The following is a 22,757-nucleotide window of genomic DNA, read 5'->3' as shown; positions in this document are numbered from 1 at the left end:
ACATTAAACTGTACATAAATGCTACTGTTGTGGGTAGAGAGGGGGAAGGAGGAAAGGAATGTGACATAAACTTTCAGGTGACAGAAGAGGAATGAATTCTGCCTGATTTTTCATCCTTCAAAAGCCTTCTAGTGACAGTATTATTTTTAAATGGCTTTTAGTGATTTTGTGACACTGCCAAGTCATTTAGCTCTATTAAAATAAAAAAGGAAGAAGAAATCCAACAGCAGCAAAACCAGAATAATGCACAGTATTAACCTAGTGCCAACTGAGTTTGGGACTCACAGGGCTTCGTGCCTGTGTGTGAAATTACCTTGTTGGACCCCCAGCCCATCCAGCCCTCATTGGCAAACAGGGCTTTGGCAGAATCACCCCTCTCCTGCTCCCCAGGATGGTCAGGCTTCTTCCTTGCTCTGCAGAGCCAAGAGCATTGCTGCAGTGGGGGCCAATGCTGAGATCTTGTCCCCTTCTTGGTGACCCTCCACAAAGGTGCCCAGTACCTGTGGCTGACTCAGAAATGAGCACACTGCTCTGCACTGCTGTGCCATCACCACTGAGCAGAGAGTAGGCTCACCAAACACACAGATGGCACAGAGCTGGGGAGGGCTGCTGGCATGGAGGAGGACAGGTTTAGTTTTCAACATGTTCTATTTCAAATTTGGCATGCAGGGTGGAAAAAACAATGCATTCCAGTGAGGGCAAAGGCAAGATACTTCATGTAGGCTGTTATGCACATATGGAGCAAGCAACACCTGTCCAGGCCTTGAGGACAGCAAAGTTTCAGTAGGTCATCAGTTCTGGATAAGCCTGTGAATGTCCCAGGATGTATAAATAGGAGTGCAAATCATAAAACATAGTCCTAGATATAAGACAACTTTCCAGTGTAGAACCAAGTTTAGCTGCATGAATTTCACAGAGAGGGAAGAAAGAAATAAAATCATGAAACAAAAGTATATAATCAAAACCAAACAAAAAAGATCAGAGATCTATAAAATGTGACCCATGGGGGGAGGAAAAATGACTGAAAATATGTTATTTTGCCTAAGCAATGAGAAGGGGAAGAGGGAGTGGATAGAAGAGGCATTCATTAAATATGTATAGACTACTGCCAGGATAATCTGTTCTTCCTGCTCATGGTGGACAGGACAAGAAGTGATGTGCTTAGTGAATGCTGCAAGAAATGTTCAGGGTTAGATATGAAAATTATAAGGATGGAGAAGCATAAAAATAGACTGCCTGGGGAGGTATTGAGCCTTTATCACAGGAAAAATGATGAGAGTAGAGTTCACTCTGCCATGAGGCAAAGGAAACTGCCAGCAGTGTGATTCAGCGCATATAGTAACATTAGAGAACTGGGATGTCCCTATCTTGATTTCATCTTATCTCTTTTGAATGGGTGTCTCCTTAAACTGCTTTATATATTTGTTTCCTTTTCCTTTTATTTATCATGATGTGTGTTGAGCAATCTGAATTAGAAAGATGCTTTCTTTCTGTGCTCTGGGGTAATAGTGTTAATAATTATGAATTCTTTCATTAAAGAAATATATAAGGTTTTGAGTAAGATTTCTCCTCTTATAGTGTCATTTTCATCTTGAAGTAATGCTACAATTTCCATTACTGGCTTTATCTAGGAGCAAGGATATGTGTCTTTATTACTAATGTGAAACCAGGGTTAACCCTTTCCAGGTTAGCAGGGTCATGCTGAAACACAGTAAAGACCAAGCTCTGTTCACAAAAATGCCACTCTCCTTATCTGGGCTCTGGAGAACAAGAATTTCCTCTACTTACATTTGTACAAAACCTGCCTCGTGCATGGGATGCAGACTTGGCTTGAGTTCTCGAATCTACAGAAACAATCAGTGAAATCCTTCCTAAATCTCCATGTCTTCCTGACAACAATAATAACAATAATAACAATAATAACAACAACAACAACAACAAAAGGAAGAAGAAGAAGAGGAAGAGGAAGAGGAAGAGGAAGAGGAAGAGGAAGAGGAAGAGGAAGAGGAAGAAATTAATTAAGCCATGGCAGCTGGAAGGGTGTTCATGGAGGCTTAGACCCACTGGAAGTCAAGCATCATATGCCTTTTTTAAGCACCCCAACTCCCAACAAGCCCGGGCTCCTAATAGGGTAGCACAGCTCTTTTCCAGGCAGGGCCTTTGTCCACACTGCTGCTGTTAGAAGGCAGCTGCATGTTTATCTCAAAGAGTTCAGCAGGCATCACTCTTGTCTTTTGAAACACAAAGAAAACTCCTCTCCCTTAATTTGCCATAGTTTAATGCATAGACTATATCTGTTTCAGCTGCTTCCAGCAGCATAGCTTCAGCTCCAAAACTGGAGGTTTCAGCCTTTCCCCCAGGACAGGGTTCAGACACTTGAGCAAGGTTTACTTTGGGCAGGGGAGGAATGGAAGAGATAAAGATAGCTACCACTTCCTTTCCAGACTGTGCCACCATGCACAACACATCCAGGTTTGCTGGCACAGAGTGAATCCACAAGCAGAGGAGCAGGAACAATTTCATCTGCCAGCATGGGGAGTGAAGAGTGGCTTTATATCTAGTCTCTGTGCAAGGGACAGATTCTGTTATTTCTCCAGTGTTTTTAATGTAAAAGCTGTCAGGATAGCTTCATAAAACATTCACTTAACACAGGATGGTTAGATCCACAGTCCTGGCAGTGACTTCACCTTTCTGAGAAGGTTTGAATTTGCTCAGGCAGAGGTGGAGGGGTTCAGGGGCTCCCTGACCCTGGGCAAGTGTGGTCTCTCCATGCAAAGCCTGAGCATCTTCCTTGTGGCGTGGCAGAGGGATGCCGGGCTGCAGCACCAGCTCTCACTGAGCGCTGTGTAGGATGCACCTGTCAGGCAGGGCGGGATAGTCCGGGGCACTTACAGAAGGGCAGCTCAGAGAAACCTCAGTGACGCTTGAAGGAGCCTCCTGGGGCCAGGGGACCTGCTCTGCTGCAGCCCCCGCCCGCTCTCCGCCTCCCAGAGCCGCGGCTGCGGCTGCTTTAACCGGGCCGGGGGGGTGCTGGCAGCCCCGCCGACGTGGCGGGCATCAGCTGACCGCGCCGGGCTCTGCCTCCTCCGGGCCGCCCGCCCGCAGCTCCACTCCAGCGGCGGCGGCGGCTCCGCCGGGCTCGTCCCGCGGCTCCCGGGACAGCATCCGCCTCCCGCTCCCCGCAGCCCCGCAGGCACCGCGCTCCCTGCGCTTTGCCCTCATCCCTTCCCGCTGCTTCTCCTCCTCCTCTTCCTTGCCGCCGGGGAAGCCCCTGTGCCGGAGCACTCCTGGCCCGCGGAGAAGTTGGGATACTCCCATCTGGCTGCCCAGAGCTCTGAGTTTAGGGCGGGATTTTCATTCCCCACTCTTTCGATTTTTTTAGATTTGGCGTTTGATGTGATTTTTCTTTTTCTCCACCTTTCTTTCTTTTTTTCCCTCCTTTTTTTTCCCGTTGCCAAGCAAGCCGAGTGTCTGCGATGGATGGGAGCCCCAATTCCCCCCCGGGCAGAGGCGGCCCGTGAGCCAGGGGTATGCCCCGCCGCCGGGGGAAAGCGGGCGGGCAGCCCCCGGCCGGCGGCTGTGGCGCCGTGACCGAGGATGCCCGAGACCTGGCCGCTTCTCCCCTCCTGCCCGAGCTCGCGGCGCTGCCTCTGACCGCAGCCGCGGGAATTACAGCAACTCCCGGGCACCAGACCTCGGAGCGGAGCCCCGGGATCCCCGGAGAGAGGAGCTGCCCGCCGTGACCGGCTCTTCAAGGCGGCTGCCCCCACCCCTCCGTGCCTCCGGCCTCCGGATGGGGCCGAGGATCGCCCACCGGGCAGCGGGGCTGCGCCCGTAGATGCTCCGCTCCTCCCTGCTCCACCTCCTCTCGGAACCCGCGGCTCGGTTTCACCCCCGCGCACCGCTCCGAGGAGGGCGCGCACCGAGCCCGCCGGGGCGCCGGGGCTGCGCTGCAGCCGGGCTCCGCGGGATGCGGCTCCGCGGGGCGCCGCGGTAGCGGGCACGGGGCTCGGGCCGCCTGCACTAAGCCGGCACAGCCGCCCCCCGGACCTCGGCCAACCAGCCCCGCCGCCAGCCGCACCGCCAGAGCCAGGGACCTGCCGATAAATGTGATCCCCGCACGGCCGCCCCGCCGCCGCCACCCGCCCTTCGACATCCCCTCCCTCCTCTCCTGCGGTTCCATCCCTCCCCCCGCTTCCCTCCCCAAAGACGGTGGGTGCCCCCCGCCCCTGTCCGCCCCCCCGCCACCAGCCGGTGCTCTGCCCCCCGCCAGTCACCGCCATGGAGCTCTCGGAGGTGCGGTGCTTGAGCGACAGCGATGAACTTTACACCATCAACAGGACTCCCCCCGGCAGCGGCAGACCCCAGCGCCTGCTGTGGCAGACGGCCGTGCGCCACATCACCGAGCAGCGCTTCATCCAGGAGCACAGCAGCAGCAGCGGCGGCAGCAGCAGCGGCGGGGGCAAGGGCTTCAGCTCGGACGAGACCTGCTGCCCCAACCACCACCCGCACCCGCCGCACCACCTCCGGCGGCAGTCGGCCGGACGGAGTTTGGGCAGCGAGCGCCACAACAACGGAGGCACCAAAGTCTTCCCGGAGGGCACAAGCAGCAGTGGAGACTTGGGCTTTCTGCCCCTGGACTGTGCCCCCAGCAACTCCGACTTCTTCCTCAACTGGGGCTATACATATCGCGGGGTGATCTTCCCCACTCTCCGCAACTCCTTCAAGTCTCGGGACTTAGAGCGCCTTTACCAGCGCTACTTCTTGGGTCAGCGGCGCAAATCTGAGGTGGTCATGAACATCCTGGACGTGCTGACCAAACTGACCCTGCTGTTCCTCCACTTGACCCTGGCCTCTGCTCCCATGGACCCCATTAAGGGCATCCTCTTGGGCTTCTTCACTGGCATTGAGGTGGTGATCTGTGCCTTAGTGGTGGTCAGGAAGGACACGACCTCATACACCTACCTGCAGTACAGTGGTGTTGTCACTTGGGTGGCCATGGCCACACAAATTCTGGCGGCAGGACTGGGCTGTGGCCTCCTTGGGGATGGCATTGGCTATGTGCTTTTCACGCTTTTTGCGACCTACAGCATGCTCCCGCTGCCACTCACCTGGGCCATCCTGGCTGGACTGGTCACCTCTGTCCTACAGCTCGTCATGCAGCTGGTTATCCCCAGGTTGGCCGTGACTTCTCTTAACCAGGTACTGTGGTGAGGAGAGGGTGGGAACAATCCTCTTTCTACATCACCCTGAGGGAGAGGAGTTGTGGGGGGATGTCCCAAAAGATCCCTTCCCTTTTAATCATGCGCTCAGAAGTTCATTACCTGGAGGGGAGATCATAAGCAAAAATCAACCTTCTTGTCTCCTCTTGTTCAGTCTCCCATTGCCCATCCCGATATCTCACCTCAAGCTGGGGGTTGGGACTTTCTAAGCACCCTGTCCCCTCTGCTTGTGCTCACTACATTGCTGTCTCTTGAAATAGCACTGGGGAGAGAAGCTCCTGGGGCAAGTGGGGAGGATAGGTCATTTATTATTCCCCTTCCTGACTTCCAGCAGTAGTTTGGGGTTTGAGATGACTCGTCTTCGCCGAACTCTCCCAGTGTCCCCATTTTACTGCTCATGCAATTTAACTCTGAATCTGCTGGGGCATCTGGTACTTTTATATGTGAAGGGTAGCTTGATCTGAGCTGTGGGAAAACAGGAGCAAAGCATGCTGCTCTTCTGCAAGGAGAAACCAGTGAAAACTCAGTGAAGCCACAGCAAAGCTTCCCTGGGAGATTTGGTGTGAGATCCTAGACTGTGTTAGAGGACGCTAAGAAGCCTTTTCTGCCGGTGGTCAAAGGACAAACAATGTTGTGCTGAATCCTTACAAGTGATGTCTAGGAGAGAGTGCTGGTTACGTGGTGGAGTGTTGTGTGGTGCAGACTGCTGAGAAGCACTGATCAGGATAGGTCTGAGGGGTTAAAAACCAGGTCTCACCTGACTTCACACATAGATGACTTCTTCCACAGTACACTGAGAATGCATCAAACTCCCCATATACCTGCAAGGCAAGAAATAGTGTGTACTAGGACAACTTAATCCTGGAGATTCTTGCTGCTCCCTTTTCCCTCCCTATTCAGACTGTCACATCTCAGTGCTATCAATATTTCATAGCAGATTATCATCTCCATTTGGCTTGCTCCACAGAATCGGGGAGGAAAGGATGGAGATACTGTCAGATAATCCCAAAAGGAGGGAGGGTACAGAGGAATTTGTTGCTGGTGAATGTTATTTATATGAGTGTTGGGATATGCACCTGGGAAGTGACTGATCTTGCACCTGGAAGTTTGGTGTCCATGATTCTTGGGACACATCTACCTTCTTAGACCCTGGTCCTCCTGAAACCCCTGCCCATCCCTGCCCATGCCCTTACTACATGCACTTGTTAGCTGTGGGCTGCCTCACCTCATGTCCCAGGGATTGGGCTCACCCTGCTTTGGGAAAAACCACCCCAGTGTGTTGTGCGGGGCTGAGCCCTGTGAGACACTTAGTCTGTGGCAGAGTTGTTGCCCAGCCCTTGGTGATGTGCTGATGAATGAACTGCAGCCACATGCCGTGTCCTACTCCCATGCACTGCTGCTGCTGTTAGTGACGGGTCAAAAGCTGTGTGAGTTATGCTGATTTTTTAATTTACTTCCGTGTCCTCTCCTGGGGCTGTGAGTAATGTGCTGCTATCTCATTATGCACCAGTATCACAGCTGTTTAGCGCTACACACTCACAACACACACATTTCCCAGGAGAGATACTAGTATCTGTGTTTTGCAGCCAGTTGTGTGAACAAACTGCCTTGGAGCCATGCACAATGAGAGATTACCAGCCAGATGATTGCCTTCATGAACTACACATATAAATCTCCTTAACGGGGTCCACGCAGCTTCTCACACGTCGGTGCTGATTTACACCGGCAGCCCAGGGACCACTTAACACAGCCCACCGCTTCGGCCCTTTGCCTCCAGCCCCTGCGGGACAGGCCGGACCCTTCCCCGCCCCGGGGCGGCTCCCACCCGATGCCAGAGGAGCTCGGAGGCCTCGGGGAGGCGCGGAGGGCAGCGCGGGGTGCGCGGGAGATGCTCGGAGCGCGGCCCGAGCGCTGTCCGCCCTCACGGTGCTGAAGGCTGCGCGGCGCGGCCCGGGGGCTCCCTCCAGCGGCCCGCGGGCACCGGGGCTCCCTCCAGCGGCCCGCGGGCACCGGGGACTCTCTCCAGAGGCATCGTGGGCACCGGGGCTCCCTCCAGCGGCCCGCGGGCACCGGGGGCTCCCTCCAGAGGCATCGCGGGCACCGGGGCTCCCTTCAGAGGCCCCGCGGGCGCCGGGGGCTCCCTCCAGCGGCCCGAGGGGGCCGGGGGCTCTCTCCAGCGGCCCTGCGGGAACCGAAGCCTCCCGCCCTCCAGCGACCCCGCGGGGACCGGGCCCGCCCGCGACCCCGCGGCCCGGACCCCACGGCCCTCAGCGTCCCGGGCCACCCCTCGCAGGGCGGGCAAGGGCTCGGCCCCGGGGAGCCTTGTATTCACTTGTGTTCCCCGGGCGAGGCACAGCCCTGCTTTGGCACTTTGTAACCTTGCACCATTTTCTTACTTTTGGCAGAGGATTGCTGAGCCCTCTCGAGTGTTAGAGGATGAGGGCTTTTGCGGCTGGTGAAGGATGTAGAACTGTTGCTTCACAGGTGAAGACAGATAATTTAAATGACTGTGCCATCAAGGTTAGGTAGAAATCTTTGGGCCAACAAAACTTTCCTCCTCCTGGAGGCAAAACATTCTCTTTTATCACAAGGCTTATTTTCTCAGGTAAAAGACAGCATTTTCCCTTCAAAGAAGCTTTACACGACTAAATGAACTATTTGATTATGTAGCAATATCTGTGAGCATCTTGCTCTGCCTCAGGATGCAGACAGACAAACTGGACAAAACCCAGGAATTAAAGTGTGCAATGAAAGAAAAAGGAGATGGTAAAACTCTGATCGTGCTACAAACAATGGGATTTCTACTGATTTTTTTTTTTTTAATCTAGATTTTATACAGGGAAAATACTGAATTCACTTCCAAAAAAACCAAAAAAAGTCTTGAGTCAATTTAGTACTGTATCCAGTAGCATCCATGGGCAAAATGGTTGTGACTCTCTTCTCAGTCACACAGGTATAAGACAGCCATCTGTCTAAACTCATAAAGCTGCAACAGTTTACACCAGAGGAAAATCAAGTGCTTTGATGTGTTTTCCCCTAACCTCTTAGTTAAGTTTACTGACTAAACTAGGTTTCACTGACAAGTTTGTTTAGAAGCAGGTCAAACCATTACTAATGCTTCATGCAATCATGCAGTACTGCTACCCGGTTTGCTATTTGTTGTAGTTTTCATGCATTATATGTATGAATACAAATAATTTGTTCTGTTTACCTTTCTTTTCTTGCAGTAGTTCTTAAGATGTCACCTGAGTTTTCTTTCCTAGCATCTTAGAAAAAGGTGAAGGAGAAAGACTTGAAATTAGATTTTTGTAAAGTAACAAGAACAAAAACCCAAACATAGACTTACTAATTTCAATCCTGCTAAGTGTTGAGTATTTCTGGGGGAATATGATCACTCTTAAACCCATCTAACTGCAGCCTGAAATGCTGAGAAATGTGCTGCTGCTCAGCTTGAGGGGAACCATGGAAAAGAGACTGATACCATGACTTGGGTAAAGCCTGCACTGATACCGATTAAAGATTGGGTCAGGAAGCAAATGAGAATGATACACCTTACTGGTAAACAAGTGCAGTGCATGGATTTGTGTGCCTGGCCAGATACCATGATGGGGGAGTGTTTGTCTCTGACCTTCTCCAAAATGAATGTTTTATTTGTATTGCATTTATTTTTACTTTTTCCTGGGTAACAATGTATGCAATCCAAAATTTCAAAGACCACATGTGTTTCAGGCGTATGGGGAAGAACAAACAACACAGAGCTACTTCATGTTATGTAACATAGGCAGATGATAATATAGACATGAGTTTTGACAGGCTTGAAATTATGTAAGCTACACACATCCTCTGGATTTTAATCCTCTGCCTTTGCATTCTTCATTCACATGAGCAAATTCCACCAGAGTCAGTAAGACTACTCTCATTACTACATCACATTTATAAGGGATACTTTGCAGAACCAAGTCCTAAATTATGCATATTAAATAAAACTTTAAAAATACATTTAGAAATAACCCTAAGGTGGATAATACTAAGGCTAGGTAAACTCATTCTTTTTCCTCTATCTTTCCAAGCTTAGACAGTTCTGTGAATTATTTTTTCCTCGCTTATTTTTTTCCCAGATCCTCTCTGTGTGTTATTAATAGAGGGAAAGCAGAATTTATGAAGTCACAAGGAACCCTACAGAGATAAATCTGTGTAATTTTACAATGGAAACTGACAGCTTTTGCATGCGAATTTCAGTTGCATGTTTTCCAAAATCTGATCATAGATATCAGTATATGAGTATATGCAAAAACATACTCTCTTCAAAATTTCTGCTAAATGCTTGTGGAAAATGTATCCAATCTGTAAAAAATAAGGACATTTCAAAGTTAACTACCATTTGAGAAGCAGCATCAAACCACTCAACCTTTCTCCTCATGTTTGATTTTGTAGCATTATTTGCTATGCATTTTTCTGCCAATGTCTTTTGTGGGCTACTTATAAACTAAGTGTGTGATTTTAGACTGGATTACGAACTGCTTTCCTTTTATATCCTGTAATATCACCTGACCAGTATCACTGGGTCACAGCTTAATTAGATTAACATTGGATACACTTTTCTTTGGAGTAGCTGCATCATTGTTGTGCTAAGTAGGGCAAATGCACTAAGTATATTTACAATTTGATGATTAATTGCCTCCAATATATAGAAACTCAGGCAAAACCATGAATGAAACCTGCTTTCATCAGTGAATTTGAGCTTACAGCAGTCAGTGTGCTTGCTTTCACTAAAACTTACCTCACTAGATTTGATATGATTTTTTTTTCTGCTGTCAAGACACTTCTGTGTTGCTGTCAAGGGTTTCTCTATTGCTTGTTTGTTGTTTTTCATGGCCTAGAAAGAGGCATGTGCTCCAAAGCAGCAACATCTAATGGGAAATAATCACATAGCAGAGCACTGCTCTTACAGCTCACAGTTAACAGCAGATCATGTTTGAATGATCCTTATTAGCCTGTACAGAAGTCTGAAGGGGATAAACATCTCTAGTTCAGCTTCTTACTGCACTTCTCAACAGTTCAATGATGTCATGGGAATAGGAAAGAGAAGGCAAAACTGGAGCTGTTCAAGGGATTAGTCTTTTTCCAGAAGGCAGGGGAGATTGAGGGTAGAACGACTTCTCCTTACCTTTTCATTATTCCCAGAATATTTGGCTATGCAGGAGATAAACTACAGCGTTTCACATAAAAGGTGAAATTTAGTAAACAGAAAAGAAATTACACTTTGATAATCAATGCTTGGGTTGATGGAAACTCCAAACCTGAAAATCCTTACTCAGCCCCTGCCTGGCACTCCATTCCTGTAGGCACACTATGTATAATGGTCTGGGCAAGTGGTCAGTGCCATGGTGGGCAATGGACTGAAAGGCAGCACCCAAAGGGTGGTGGCAAGTGGCTCCTTTTCAAAACGGCAACTTGTCATAAGGGGAGTTCCCAGGGAATCAATATTGGGCTCAATGCTGCTTAATGTCTTTATTAGTGATCTGGAAGATGGGATCAAGAGTACCCTTATAAAGTTTGTCCACGGTCTGTAACTGAGTAAGGAAAGGAGAAGCCCCCCTGCAGGAAGATCTGGATTGTGTGGAAGAGTGGGCTAGCAAGTACCCTATGTCCTTGTCAACAAGGAAAAGTGTAAGATGTTGCATCCAAAAAAACATAACCCAGGATTGCAGCACAGGCTGGGAATCTGTCTGGCTGGGAAGCAGCTTTATAGAAAGGGATCTTGGAGTCCTGGTGGACAACAAATTCAGAATGAGTGACCAGTGTGCAGCTGGGGCAGAGGCCAGCAGGAGCCTGGGCTGCTGACATCTCCAGCAGAGATCAAGAAGTCATTAGCTCACTTTATTCAGCATTTTCCTGGTCTGGAATACTGTGTTCAGGTTTGGTCCCAGCTATTGTAAAGATGTAGCCTGGCTGGATAGATTCCAAAAAGAGGCCACAAAGATGAGCAAAGAAGGGAGAAGCCAGATGTAAGGGAAAAGAGTGAGAGAGCTTGGTTTGTTCAGCCTTGAAAAAAGGAGGCTGAGGGGAGACATTTTCACCCTCTAGTATTTAAAGGACGGCAACAAAGATCAGACCTTTCTTACAAGGAGTCTTATGCTAAAGATGAGGGGTAATGTGTAAAAGTAACTCTTGGGGAGATTATGATTGGACACAAGATGAAAAATGTTTGCAATGAGAATAAACTCTCCAGGGAAGTGGTTGATTGACCTTTTACACTTTTAGGATTCATCTGGACAGGATGCTGGGCCATCATGTCTAAACTGTGCTTTTGACAAGAAAGGCTGGACCAGCTGGTCCTGGAGGTCCCTTCCAAACTTGCATTCAATGTCTCTGTGACTATATGATCACATTTCTCTAAGTAGAGCCTTCTTGCCCTTAACTGTACTTTCTGTGCACCTCATGAAGTGTCTCAATAACTCTAAGTTTCCAGGCAGTCTACCCTATTCAGTGTCCAAACACTGTTCTTCTTGGAACACATTTTGCAGTTGTACTACACACACAGCACCTGTCCAATGTCAAAGTCAGTAGAGAAGGTTATTGTGCTCTTCCTCTGTGTAACAAATGTAATAATGAAAATATTCCTGGGATGTGGCAGACCAAGGTTTGAATCCCTTTTTCCCTAGAGAGGTTTGAATTCTGTCTCTCTTACCTCACCAGAGAGTTTCCAAAGCAAACCCATTCCTAGCACAACTGTTCTTCTGTGAAGATAAAAGTTTAAGATTCAATGTGAAAAAAGAAAAATTTAAAAAGCAATAATACTGACTCTGTAACCAGCTGTTTATGGAATTCATCACTGGAGGTGTTCTTACTCAACATTTTAGTGTTTTATATAATATTGTTAAATCATTCCTTGAACACAGGTCCCAGCCAGCAGACTGTACAGTTTGATCTCCACTCTGACATGATGAATTTTGAACCTCTTTTGCAGAGTGCTGAAAAGCCCAAGTATGTGGGGGAAAACATTACAGTGATTCTGTAAATCAGGGAAACCAAGGGAAATTAGGGAAAATTTAGGTTTTAGACATTCTCTCTGCCTTTTATAGTTGCAGAGTCTTTTTGCATACTGTGTAAGGATCTGTAAGAGTATGGTGGCATTCAAATAGGCTTCTGAATTGAACTCCAGTAGTTGTGTGTCTGCAAATGAGTTGCTTAGTAGCCTTGCTTTGTGGCTCATGAGCCATTTTTTCTTCATTTTGCCTTTCTTACAAAGACAAGTTCTGTCACTTGCTATGTTCTTGGTGCAGTGCAGCTTGTACCTATCAGGAGTGCAGAATGGACTGTAAAGTTTCAGTCTGACCCAAGGAGGGAGATGAATGCAAATGACTGGGTTAGTGCTGCAGTGAATCTTGAGCATTTTGTTAGCAGTCTCAGCCATTCAAACCAGGGATGGAAGAAACCATCAAAAGTGATCAAGTACAAAAAATCCTGAGGATCTGGCATTTCTTGAAATGAAAGATTTTTCTAAGTGATATTATTAAGACCTGACTTACTCACAGGCTTCCAACAGCTTCATTTAGATCCTTGATTTAAAGACCACATAATGTATTATAAAGAGTCCCATAGATATTAGGATTTTTAGGTGAATCATGAAGATTACTTGCCAGGATTCTCTTTAGGGAAACTTTTGCTGTGAATCCACAGTTCTTCTGAAAAAGAACACAAATGTAGACATCCAGCTCCTCCAGGAATCTCTCTGAATGAGCTGTGTCATGCTTATCTCTCCAAACAGCCAGGTCTGCTGACAGAGATACCAGTGTGGTGCTGCTTAACCTAGAACACAAATATCGGGAACTGTACACAGGATGAAGTGCAAGGCAGAGAGGCACTGGCTGACAGAGAAATGTCTTGTCATACGAGTTGTATTTATTAGCAACTATTTAAGGAAATGCTGCTATTTCATTTGCCAGTTTCTCCTGCTGCAAGGTTTCATGCAGTTAGCTCTAGAGGAAAGTTCATTAATTAACCATTGCTGCAGTCTGTGAAGCAACTGAAGTATATCAGTGTAAAAAAAATCAAAACTAACACAAGGCATTTTTTCCACAATCACAACAAATAATGTACTTCTTCCAAATAGCCTGATGTTACTGTTGTGATTTTATATAATGCATTAGTTGAAATTTAGATAGCAGTAGCTCCCAGTATAAATGAAATAATGTCTGAGTTCAATAATATAATTTTTTACTTCAATTTTATTTTTCAATTTTGATTTAATCATTACTTTACAGTTTTGTATTTTCTTCTATCTTTTCTTTCCTTTCCCTTAAAAAAACCCCAGAAACTCTTATTTAATTAAATTAATGGAAGCATTCAAAATCATCAGAATCTTAATTTTGAAAATCAGTTTATGTCTTTGGGTAGATCCAGTCTTTAGGCACTATACTATTTCTTCTTTGTTCAAACTCTCCTTCTTCATTTACCTTAGAAATATTCAGGGAGGGATCTATCTATTCTGTGTTCCTTGCATTAGGTCTGCCACAGTAGAAGACTCACTCATAAATCCATAACTATCACCACAGTACAAGGAAGAAATAGTAAAAAAACAGGAAAATTAATCAGCACAGAAAAACTAAATTATATTCTGTTATATGGTATTACATGTTATTACATATAGGGGAAGTTATATAATTCTGGAGATAGGATTTAAGGTGAAGAAATTACTTAGATCTCAAGGAAGTTATTCAAACAATGGCATAAGATCTAGATATACACATTCTTTTATCCTATGATCCTGTTGTCATATGGGAAAGTACCTCCAATGCTCATTCATATTAATAAGCTTCATAAGCATACTAGACAGGGTTATAATTGACATGGAAATCATCCCACATGTGCTCAGTATAATTTAATATGCAGATATGCTTGTTCTTTTAGAGGAAGGAGTAATATTCACCACAGATTTCAGCTAGGGATTCAGAATGAGGATCATACCCATTCCATCACTAAATTAATCATTGGTCTATGGTGACCCACACATATCTTTATGCATTTCAGAGCTCCATTTGATTTGAAAATTTCCTTCCTCAGCTGCTGTAATAAGTGACTAATATTAAATTGTTTTGAGAGTTTTGTGTAAAACATCCCAATATGTTCTATGATACATTAAAAGAGGAATACTGCATTGGCTCCTTTCAGCCATGCACATTTTTGTTGGAATATGAATCCATTGAATATAGTGGGAATGCATGCATTTAACTTTATTCTTTCTTTAAAGACCTGGTTCCACTGGTTCATTCTGGGTCTTCTTAAAGACCTGATTCATTCTCTTCAGAATTGGAAGGTATGTCCTATAAGAAGTTAAGAACTCCGGTTTTGTCTAGTTTGATTTTGTCTAGTTTGTCGAGTTTGGAGGCTGAGGTGTGACCTTGTTGCTCTCTAACAGCTTCCTGAGGAAGGGAGGGGGAGAGAGAGCTGCTGAGCTCTTCTTCCTGAGATCCATTGACAGGATATGTGGGAATAGTCCAAAGCTGGACCAGGGAAGTCAGAGAATAGACATTAGGATGCATTTCTCTACCCAAAGGGTGTTCAAATATTGGAACAGGCTCCCTAGAGAGGTGATCAATGCCCCAAGGTTGTTCGGATCTAAGAGGCATTTGGACAATATCCTTAATAATGTGCTTTAACTTTTGATGGCCCCTGAAGTGGTCAGGCAGCTGGTTGTTATAAGTCCCATGAAACGGAAATATTCTATTCTATTCTATTCTATTCTATTCTATTCTATTCTATTCTATTCTATTCTAGCCTGATCATCAGTGACTCTAACAGTCACCTGTACTGAGAAGATGTAAAATTAGGTATCATATAGGTGGAAAAGGACCTGGGAGTGCTGGTCAACAGCTGCCTGAACATGAGCCAGAGTGTGCCCAGGTGGTCAAGAAGGCCAATGGCAGCTGGCCTGTGTCAGCAATAGTGTGGCCAGCAGGACCAGGGCACAGATTGTCCTCCTGTACTCAGCACTGGTGACACCTCAAATCTTGTGTCCCATTTTGGGCCCCTCACTGCAAGAAAGACGTTGAGGGGCTGGAATGTGTCCAGAGAAGGGCAACGGAGCTGGGGAAGGGTCTGGAGCACGTTTGAGGAGGAGCAGCTGAGGGTGTTCAGCTTGGAGAAAAGGAGAATCAGGGGAGCCCTTATCACTGTCTACAACTGCCTGACAGGAGGCTGTAGCCAGGTGGGGGTTGATCTCTTTTCCCAAGTAACAAGAGACAGGACAAGAGAATGTGGCCTCAGATTTCCCCAGGAGAGGTTTAGATTACTTGATGGGATAAATTTCTTCATCAAAAGGATTGTCAAACACTGGAACAGGCTGTGCATGGGAGTGGTGGTGTCACCATCCCTAGAGGGACTTAAAAGTCATGTAGGTGTGACACTTAGGGACGTGGTTTAGTGATGGACTTAGCAGTGCTGGGTTAACAGTTGGGCTTGATGGTCTTAGAGGTCTTTTCCAGCCTGATTATATCATTCTTTATAGTTGAAACATTAAGGGTGTACTATACCTCAATATGGTCAGAGAGATTTACAGGAGATTCCTCAAGGATCTGAAGGTCCTTCAGAGAAGCCAGTGAAAATTCTTTCTTGAGACTTAAGCAGAACTTAAGCCATATGAAACTTGCCTAAAGGGCTGTACAGGTTTAACAAATTGCTGTAAAACTATTTTTACATTCCAAAATGTAGGCAAATGCCACTCTGACTGATGCTAGGACAATTTACATGTTCTCTGCAATCCTGAGAGCAATAGCAGTTTGCTGACAACAATAGGAAGAGAAGAATTTATTACATGTATTTAATTTGTGCTAATGGAATTGCTTTTGTCTGCTGTGTTCCATTAGCCACCTGTAAGAAATGCCAGAAGAGCACATGAAGTGCTACTTTTTTCTGTATGATGGTATAGGATGGTAGGTCCCCATTAATCTTCTTATAATCTCAATAGCTCTTCTTGCTTAGAAATTATTTTTTCAATGGCTTGTTACTTTCTTCCCTGCAAAAATACTTGTGTCTGGTTATTCTTAAGGTACATTTTCTGATGACAACCACTCTTCTTTGATAACACTGCTTGGTATATTATGTAACACAAGCATTCAGTTACTCAGATCTCATCAACAATCAAAGCAAGAAAATCCAAAAGCTTTAAGTACATAACTCTCCAAGGCAATGTGACTTTGGAGAATGAGTGTAAAAGAATGAACCTTAACATGTCAATTATTTAAAACTCAAGAAAAACTCTCATATACATAAAGATTGGTGTAAGTTTAAGTTGTTCAATATCCCCTAGATTTTGTACAAAGATTGTAAGGCAGTTGCTCCATTCCTCTTCAAGCAGTTAACAGAATTTTGCTGGCCAGATTGCTTTCCATGACACCAGAACATGCTAACTTCCACACCGAGTTTAAAAATGGTCTATCCAAGTGAATTTATTAAAGAACACTTCTGATGGTGTACAAGAAGGAAGAGGATTTGCAAAAGAAAACCAGAGATCACTTCTGGTTTTCTTTTGCAATGCAAAGCTTCTGTAATTTGAATTGACCTAGTTGATTTTTTTAATCTAAAAGCAATGTATATATCTAGCAAGATTTCATATTTAAATTTCTAAAGGTTCAGACCAATTAATAGATTTACATATTTTTTTATTATATTATGCAAATACTCAGCAAAAGTAATGCTGTGAAATTTCATGCTTTTATTCCTTTTTTTGTAACTTGCTTTCGGGCTCAGTAATTACATTTGCAAGTCAAAATAATATTTACTATGTCCCTAAAGTTTGTGTATATCTGAAGATGGTTTATAGGTGCAATTTAAAAATGGAAAATATGCACACCATTAATTAAGAGATGTTTTTTCTAATTACTATAATTAAACTATAATCTGGAAATCAAACTGTCATATTCTGGCTAACAGTAATATGGATTCAGCAGCTGCAGATTTTAAGAGAGCTTGAAAGGTGTTTAGTCAAAGCTTAGTAGCTTAGTGCCCTTTACTACAGAATGACAATTCAATGAATCTCAGACAAGGAAAAAAGAAAATGCTAGAGTATCCTACAAATAAGGAAATATTAAATATCCAAATCATAAACACATAAATACACAGAAAACCCCCAGATTTTCTTGCAGACTTTGTACAAAACTTATGGACTCCCAAACATGGAAGGATAGATGGTTAGCTATCCTGAGTTAGTCCAGAGTAGGGCCATGAGGAGCTGCCAAATGAGGAAAAGCTGAGACAGCTGGGATTGTTCGGGCTGGAATGAGAAGGAACAGGGATGTGTGAGGGGTGCTAATCTGATAATTATGTGTGAATAGGTTACTCTAAAGTAAGGAGAGAAACTTTTCTCAGCAGTGCCCAGAGACAGGATGATAGTCAATGTGCATTAACTGAAATGCAATAAATTCCACTTACACATAAAAAAAAATCTGTGTTTACTCTAAATGTGAATGAGCACTATGACAGGTTGCCTAGAGATGTTGTGAAGTCTTCATTTTTGGGAATTTACAAAGTCTGACTGGACAAGGTCCTAAGCAGCTTGCAGGTGATCCTGCTTTAAAGAAGATCTGACAATATGATCTCCAGAAGTCCTTTCCATTCTGTGATAGCAGTACAGGTATTGTTTCAAGAATGCAGATACAAATATCTACTGAGGATCTGGAGGGCAGACCTAACATGGGAATCCAGGCTGAACATGGTTATTTGGTCATGTTTAAGGCACATCTCCTGTGATCACAGGGTGAGGCCTGGTTTACATGCTGTGCCTTCTGCACAGACTTCAGTCCATTCTGGCCCCAAGTCATGGGAGGGCCTTGCCTGCAGGTCTATGTAATAGAATCATGCAATCATTTTGGCTGACAAAGACACTTTGGATCATCAAGTCTAACCATGAACCTAAAACTACAGAGTCCACCACATGTCATCAGCTCTCATTTCTTCATGGGAATTGTTTTATGGGCTTTTCACCATCATATGGTTCAAAGCTCAAAGCAGCAACCTTGTCTTCCCCATCCCCATCTATGGACATCAAGCACTGCCAGAGCACAGGCTTACAGCAAACATCAGGTACATGCTCACTCCATGTATCTTTTGGGGAACAATCCTGTCTCCACTTCCTAGATCTCTGTGGTCTGTGCAATATTACAGGTGGAAGAGTTTGAAAAATACTAGTAATATATGTTTTTCTTTCTACCAGTGGAAAAAAAAAAAATTCCTCTACCAGTACCCTGAGTTTCACATGGTGAGATCGCTATGTTTATGTTCAAAGATATGATATGAGTGTGTGTGCGTGTGGGTACTGTGGTCTCCCTGGGGCTTTCTCAGCAGTCATAAGTGCCAAAGAAAGCTGGGGGCAGGTTTACCCTCAGGCAGTCTACCAGAGTTAGAACAATGTTTTGAGCAACAGATCCATCTATCCAACAACTCTCCTTTAAAAAAAATAAAAGTAGAAACTAACTTTCTGCCAAGAAAGCACTGATGATCTTTAAAAATACTGTTTTCTGTTGCAGTGGATCCTGCTTATTTTCACTTCTTCTCAGGATAGAGGATCACTCTAAAATGAAGAGACAGCTGTGACAACTTTCAAATATGGAAGGGGTTGCTACAGAGAGGAAGAAATCAATTGCTCTTTGTTTCATCTATGAGCGATTGTGACATGATGGGTTAAGTTATTCCATGGAATAGTTACATTAGATAGTAGAGAAATCTTGAAAAAAACAATCTAATAACAGTATCTTCAATAACCTCATTTTGCTTGGAAGGTTTTACCTTGAGGTATAATTAAACAGTTTAGAGAGACAATTTTTAGGAGTGATTTAGGTAATAACCAGGACCCAGGAGCATGGGTTAAGTGACTTATCAAGGTCCTCTCATGCCCTACTTTCTATAATTAAATGAAACTTGCTCCTAATTTTGACTATGATGCAAAGTGTTCTCACCCCCAGTTTCAAAAGAAATAAACAATTTCATATATATAATGATTGCGGCCCTGAGGCTCATGGATTAGTCTGAATTATTTTAATTTATGTAGACTGAAATGCCACAGCTTTGCGTATTTATATTTGTGGTTTGCTACAGAAATGTTTGATCAAATAATAGCCAATAATATTGCTGATGGTGCAAGAAAATGAAAGAATCTGATTGTCTCTTCCAAGAGAGTAACAACTGGTAGAGAGAATGTGTTGCTAATAAAGTCATGTAAACTTCAAAGCCAAAAAACCAAAGAGTTGAATTTGTTGATTGAAAAGGGGCTATTTTTGCCCATTGAAATTTTTAGGTCACCATCAGCTCGTTTCACTTCATCTGTAATCTTCCTCATCTTATATCATTATCCTAGTCTGATTTATTTATTTTCATGGAGATATATATATATATATATCCATGAAAATAAATAAATATATATAAATATATTCAGAGGAGCAGTGTTATTTTAGATTCTTTCTATTGTATAAATGTGCATATACCACTTAATTATAAAGAATAAGAATTTTCCTGGATGTTTCTGCTCTTTAGGACTATTCCTAGATATGTGATGCACATGAAGATAATGGAAACCAGATAGGAGTACATAAGTAAATACAGAGATTGATTAATTCTTGCTGAGTACGTGGAGCACCATTAAGAGGTGGAAGAGTCCTATCTCTAACTTTGCATCTAAAAATCCATCCTAAACTCTGGGAATGTTTGTGGAACATCTTGTCTCTTGCCAAGTTTCTCCATGTGTGACACCCCCAACTGGTTGGATGGACCTGAGGATGCTTTCTGTCACTGCAGTAGAAGAGCTCCCTTCATAGGGCTGAGATCCCGCTCTGGCACCAACAGGGAATTGGGGTTTTACTGTTGAACAGACACAAAATATTCCCTTCCTTCTCCAATACAGAGAAAGGCTTTAGTAGCAGACAATTTTAACTCAGGGAACCTGTTATCTGATGTTCTCTTCAAGGGCAATAAACTCTGACCTTGACAGGATATTTTAATCCTGTTTTTCATGTTGTGAAGGGTGATTCAGTCTTTCAGCAAAATGCTTTCCTTCACAGACTACAGAAATCAGTAGAAGGCATTCAAAGTAATTATACAAACAACTTTAATCAAAGATTCTCAGACAACCATTTCTACTCCTGCTACACACAGGACTCTCTTTGAAAAATGAGTACTTTGAAAATTATGCTGGATTTTTTGTTCAAGAGGGACGATGGTATTAAACACAAAGGCAAAATACAGTTACTCTTGTTCTTAATGGAAGTCAGGTGGTAGGTAAAGGTAGGACTGGGTTATTCATCACAATAATAATTGTAAAGATTATTGAAGTGTATGAATTAGGATGCATTTTTCCAGATGTCATCCATCAAAGAGTTTTTATTGAAAACTGAGGTCAGCAGGAGCTGAAACCCCCCAGAGGAGGGATTTTGCAGCTCTGAGTGACAATGACTCTTCCATTTCAGTTTTCCAGTTGAACTGGGAGCTGAGGAGTGCCACATGCTTCCCACATGCTGCAGGTGTGTTCTGAAACTGAAATATTTGTGTGTTGCCACATTTTCCCTTCTGGAGGCCACCAGACATATATCAACCCAAGAAAGGTATTTCCACACCTAAAAGTCTGAGGTTTTCAGAAATGCAGCAATTGCACTGCTTTACTACTTACTAGGGAAATATAAAAGATGTGAAGGTGGAGTTTGGGGTTTTTCCAAATTCTTCCAAGAACTGAAAATTTTAACATAGAAACACACGCTTTTTTAAAATTAGCACTTCATGAAACTGTTCTGGTTCTCCATATTTATTTTGCTTCTCTCCGGGTATTTGTATTTTTAATATCATCTTGTGATGTATCTACTTTTATAATCAATATTTTTCTCCCTAAAAGCAGTAACTGGCATGATTTAGAGTCCTTGTCTTTTTTTATAAACTCTGTAAAATACTATATAGGAACATGTCAGAAGGTAAGAAAGAAGACCAAAACGCCTGGAAAAAATAATTTATGATACTACTACACGGTGTATTTATTGGAAAAATATGTAAGGCTTGTACTCATATAATGATTAATCATGCTGACAAATAGATGTGAATATTCATGAGGATGACAACATGGAGAAGTCATTTGAACTTGCTCCTCTTTCTATCTAGAATTTGATATAGATTACACACGTAGTTACTGTACAGTGTCAGCAGTGAGATATCAGCTTTATATCAACAACTAGTGAGTTCATGGTGCTGTCTACAGATATGGCTTTAATTGCTTTCAGCACCACACTAAACAACAAGAAAATAATATGAACAATGGATCTTGGCTGGGGCCTTATTTTAATGTAAGGACAGAAAATTTCTCTCTTTTTTTTTTTTCTGTTTGAAACAATCTGATCAATGGTAACTGGCTGAGTGGCAGAACTTGCACAGTAAGAACTGATTTCATCCTTGTAGGGATACCAAAACGTTCAAATTGTTATCAGGAAGTAGCCATAAGCAATTCCTTAGGATTTCTGAAATTCTTTATTTCACTCATGTTCTGATGTCTAAAAGATCAAGACTGGTGGAAGAGACTGCTTGAAATCCATCAGGGCCAGGATGAATATCTCCATCAAACAGATGGAATCTGGATCAAGCATTAAACTCAATGAAGTGTCATTAAACCCTGTCATTACCTGTGACCTTTCTCCTTCAACTCTTTCATAATTTAACTACTAGAACTGTATGGCTTTCAGAAATATTAACCAGTTGGAAGACCAGTTTATGAAACTGATTGTCTTTGGTTTTCTTTTTTAAAGCCCAGAAGTTATGTTCTCTCCCCTGCCTGAAATTCCAGCAAGAAATCAACTTTATCAGCTAATTCCTGGCTGAAATGATGGGATAGTTTTTGTGCCACAAAACACAGTCATCGGGCTTGGTATTAATATGCCAGCATGTCCAAAACCACACTCAATTTCGTTTCAAGCACTGGTCTGCTTGAGTGCTCCTAGAAGCACAATATTTATGTATCCTGACTACAGCAATATTGACTTAAATATTAAATCTGTGAGCTAAATACTCACTAAGACCAAACACTGTTTTGCTTGAGAAAATTTCCTTTTGAAGACAATCAGCTTCTGTGTGAGCAGGTAAACACTGACCTTGCTCCTGAGTGGTTCCTTTACATGACCCAAACTGCAAAAATGTCCACATCATTCATGGTTGTGCATTGTATCAAGCCCTGTACCCAGCCATCCTTATGTAAAGGGCTTCTGAGGGGCTTCTCTTGTTATTTTATGTCCACCAAGTTTTAACAGTCTCCAGCAGCATTTCTTGTATCAGCAGGATTCATTATTCAACATCAGAGACAGAGGTTGTTTTGCTTTGCGTCATTTATTTAATATTCCATGAACAGTCCAGTTTCTGTTTCTCCTGCTTATACAAGCAGGGAAAACAAAGGCATGGCTTGTATTGTCAGGCAAGGAGAATTTGGCTCACAGTAAATATCAGGGTTTGAAGTTAATCCCATCCTTGTTTTAAACCAGAATAAGCCACTGCCTTCAAAGGAATTAGTCCTAA

At 43.8% G+C, this 22,757-nt stretch overlaps 1 protein-coding gene across 2 annotated transcripts in view; it reads left to right on the top strand.

The window, feature by feature from the left end:
• Positions 1-3,129: 3,129 nt before the first annotated feature.
• ADCY8 (adenylate cyclase 8) overlaps positions 3,130-22,757 on the top strand; it is a 116,702-nt gene continuing 97,074 nt past the window's right edge. For both annotated transcript variants that reach the window (XM_064706697.1, XM_064706696.1), the window contains exon 1: positions 3,130-5,202. In XM_064706697.1, the coding sequence (XP_064562767.1) occupies positions 4,282-5,202 (921 nt within the window). In that variant the 5' untranslated portion in view covers positions 3,130-4,281. The remainder of the gene's footprint in view (positions 5,203-22,757) is intronic.

The sequence above is a fragment of the Zonotrichia leucophrys genome, chromosome 2, assembly GCF_028769735.1.
Source record: "Zonotrichia leucophrys gambelii isolate GWCS_2022_RI chromosome 2, RI_Zleu_2.0, whole genome shotgun sequence".
In the NCBI taxonomy this organism is placed as follows: Eukaryota; Metazoa; Chordata; class Aves; order Passeriformes; family Passerellidae; genus Zonotrichia; species Zonotrichia leucophrys.
This window is presented reverse-complemented; position numbering and strand designations above follow the sequence as displayed.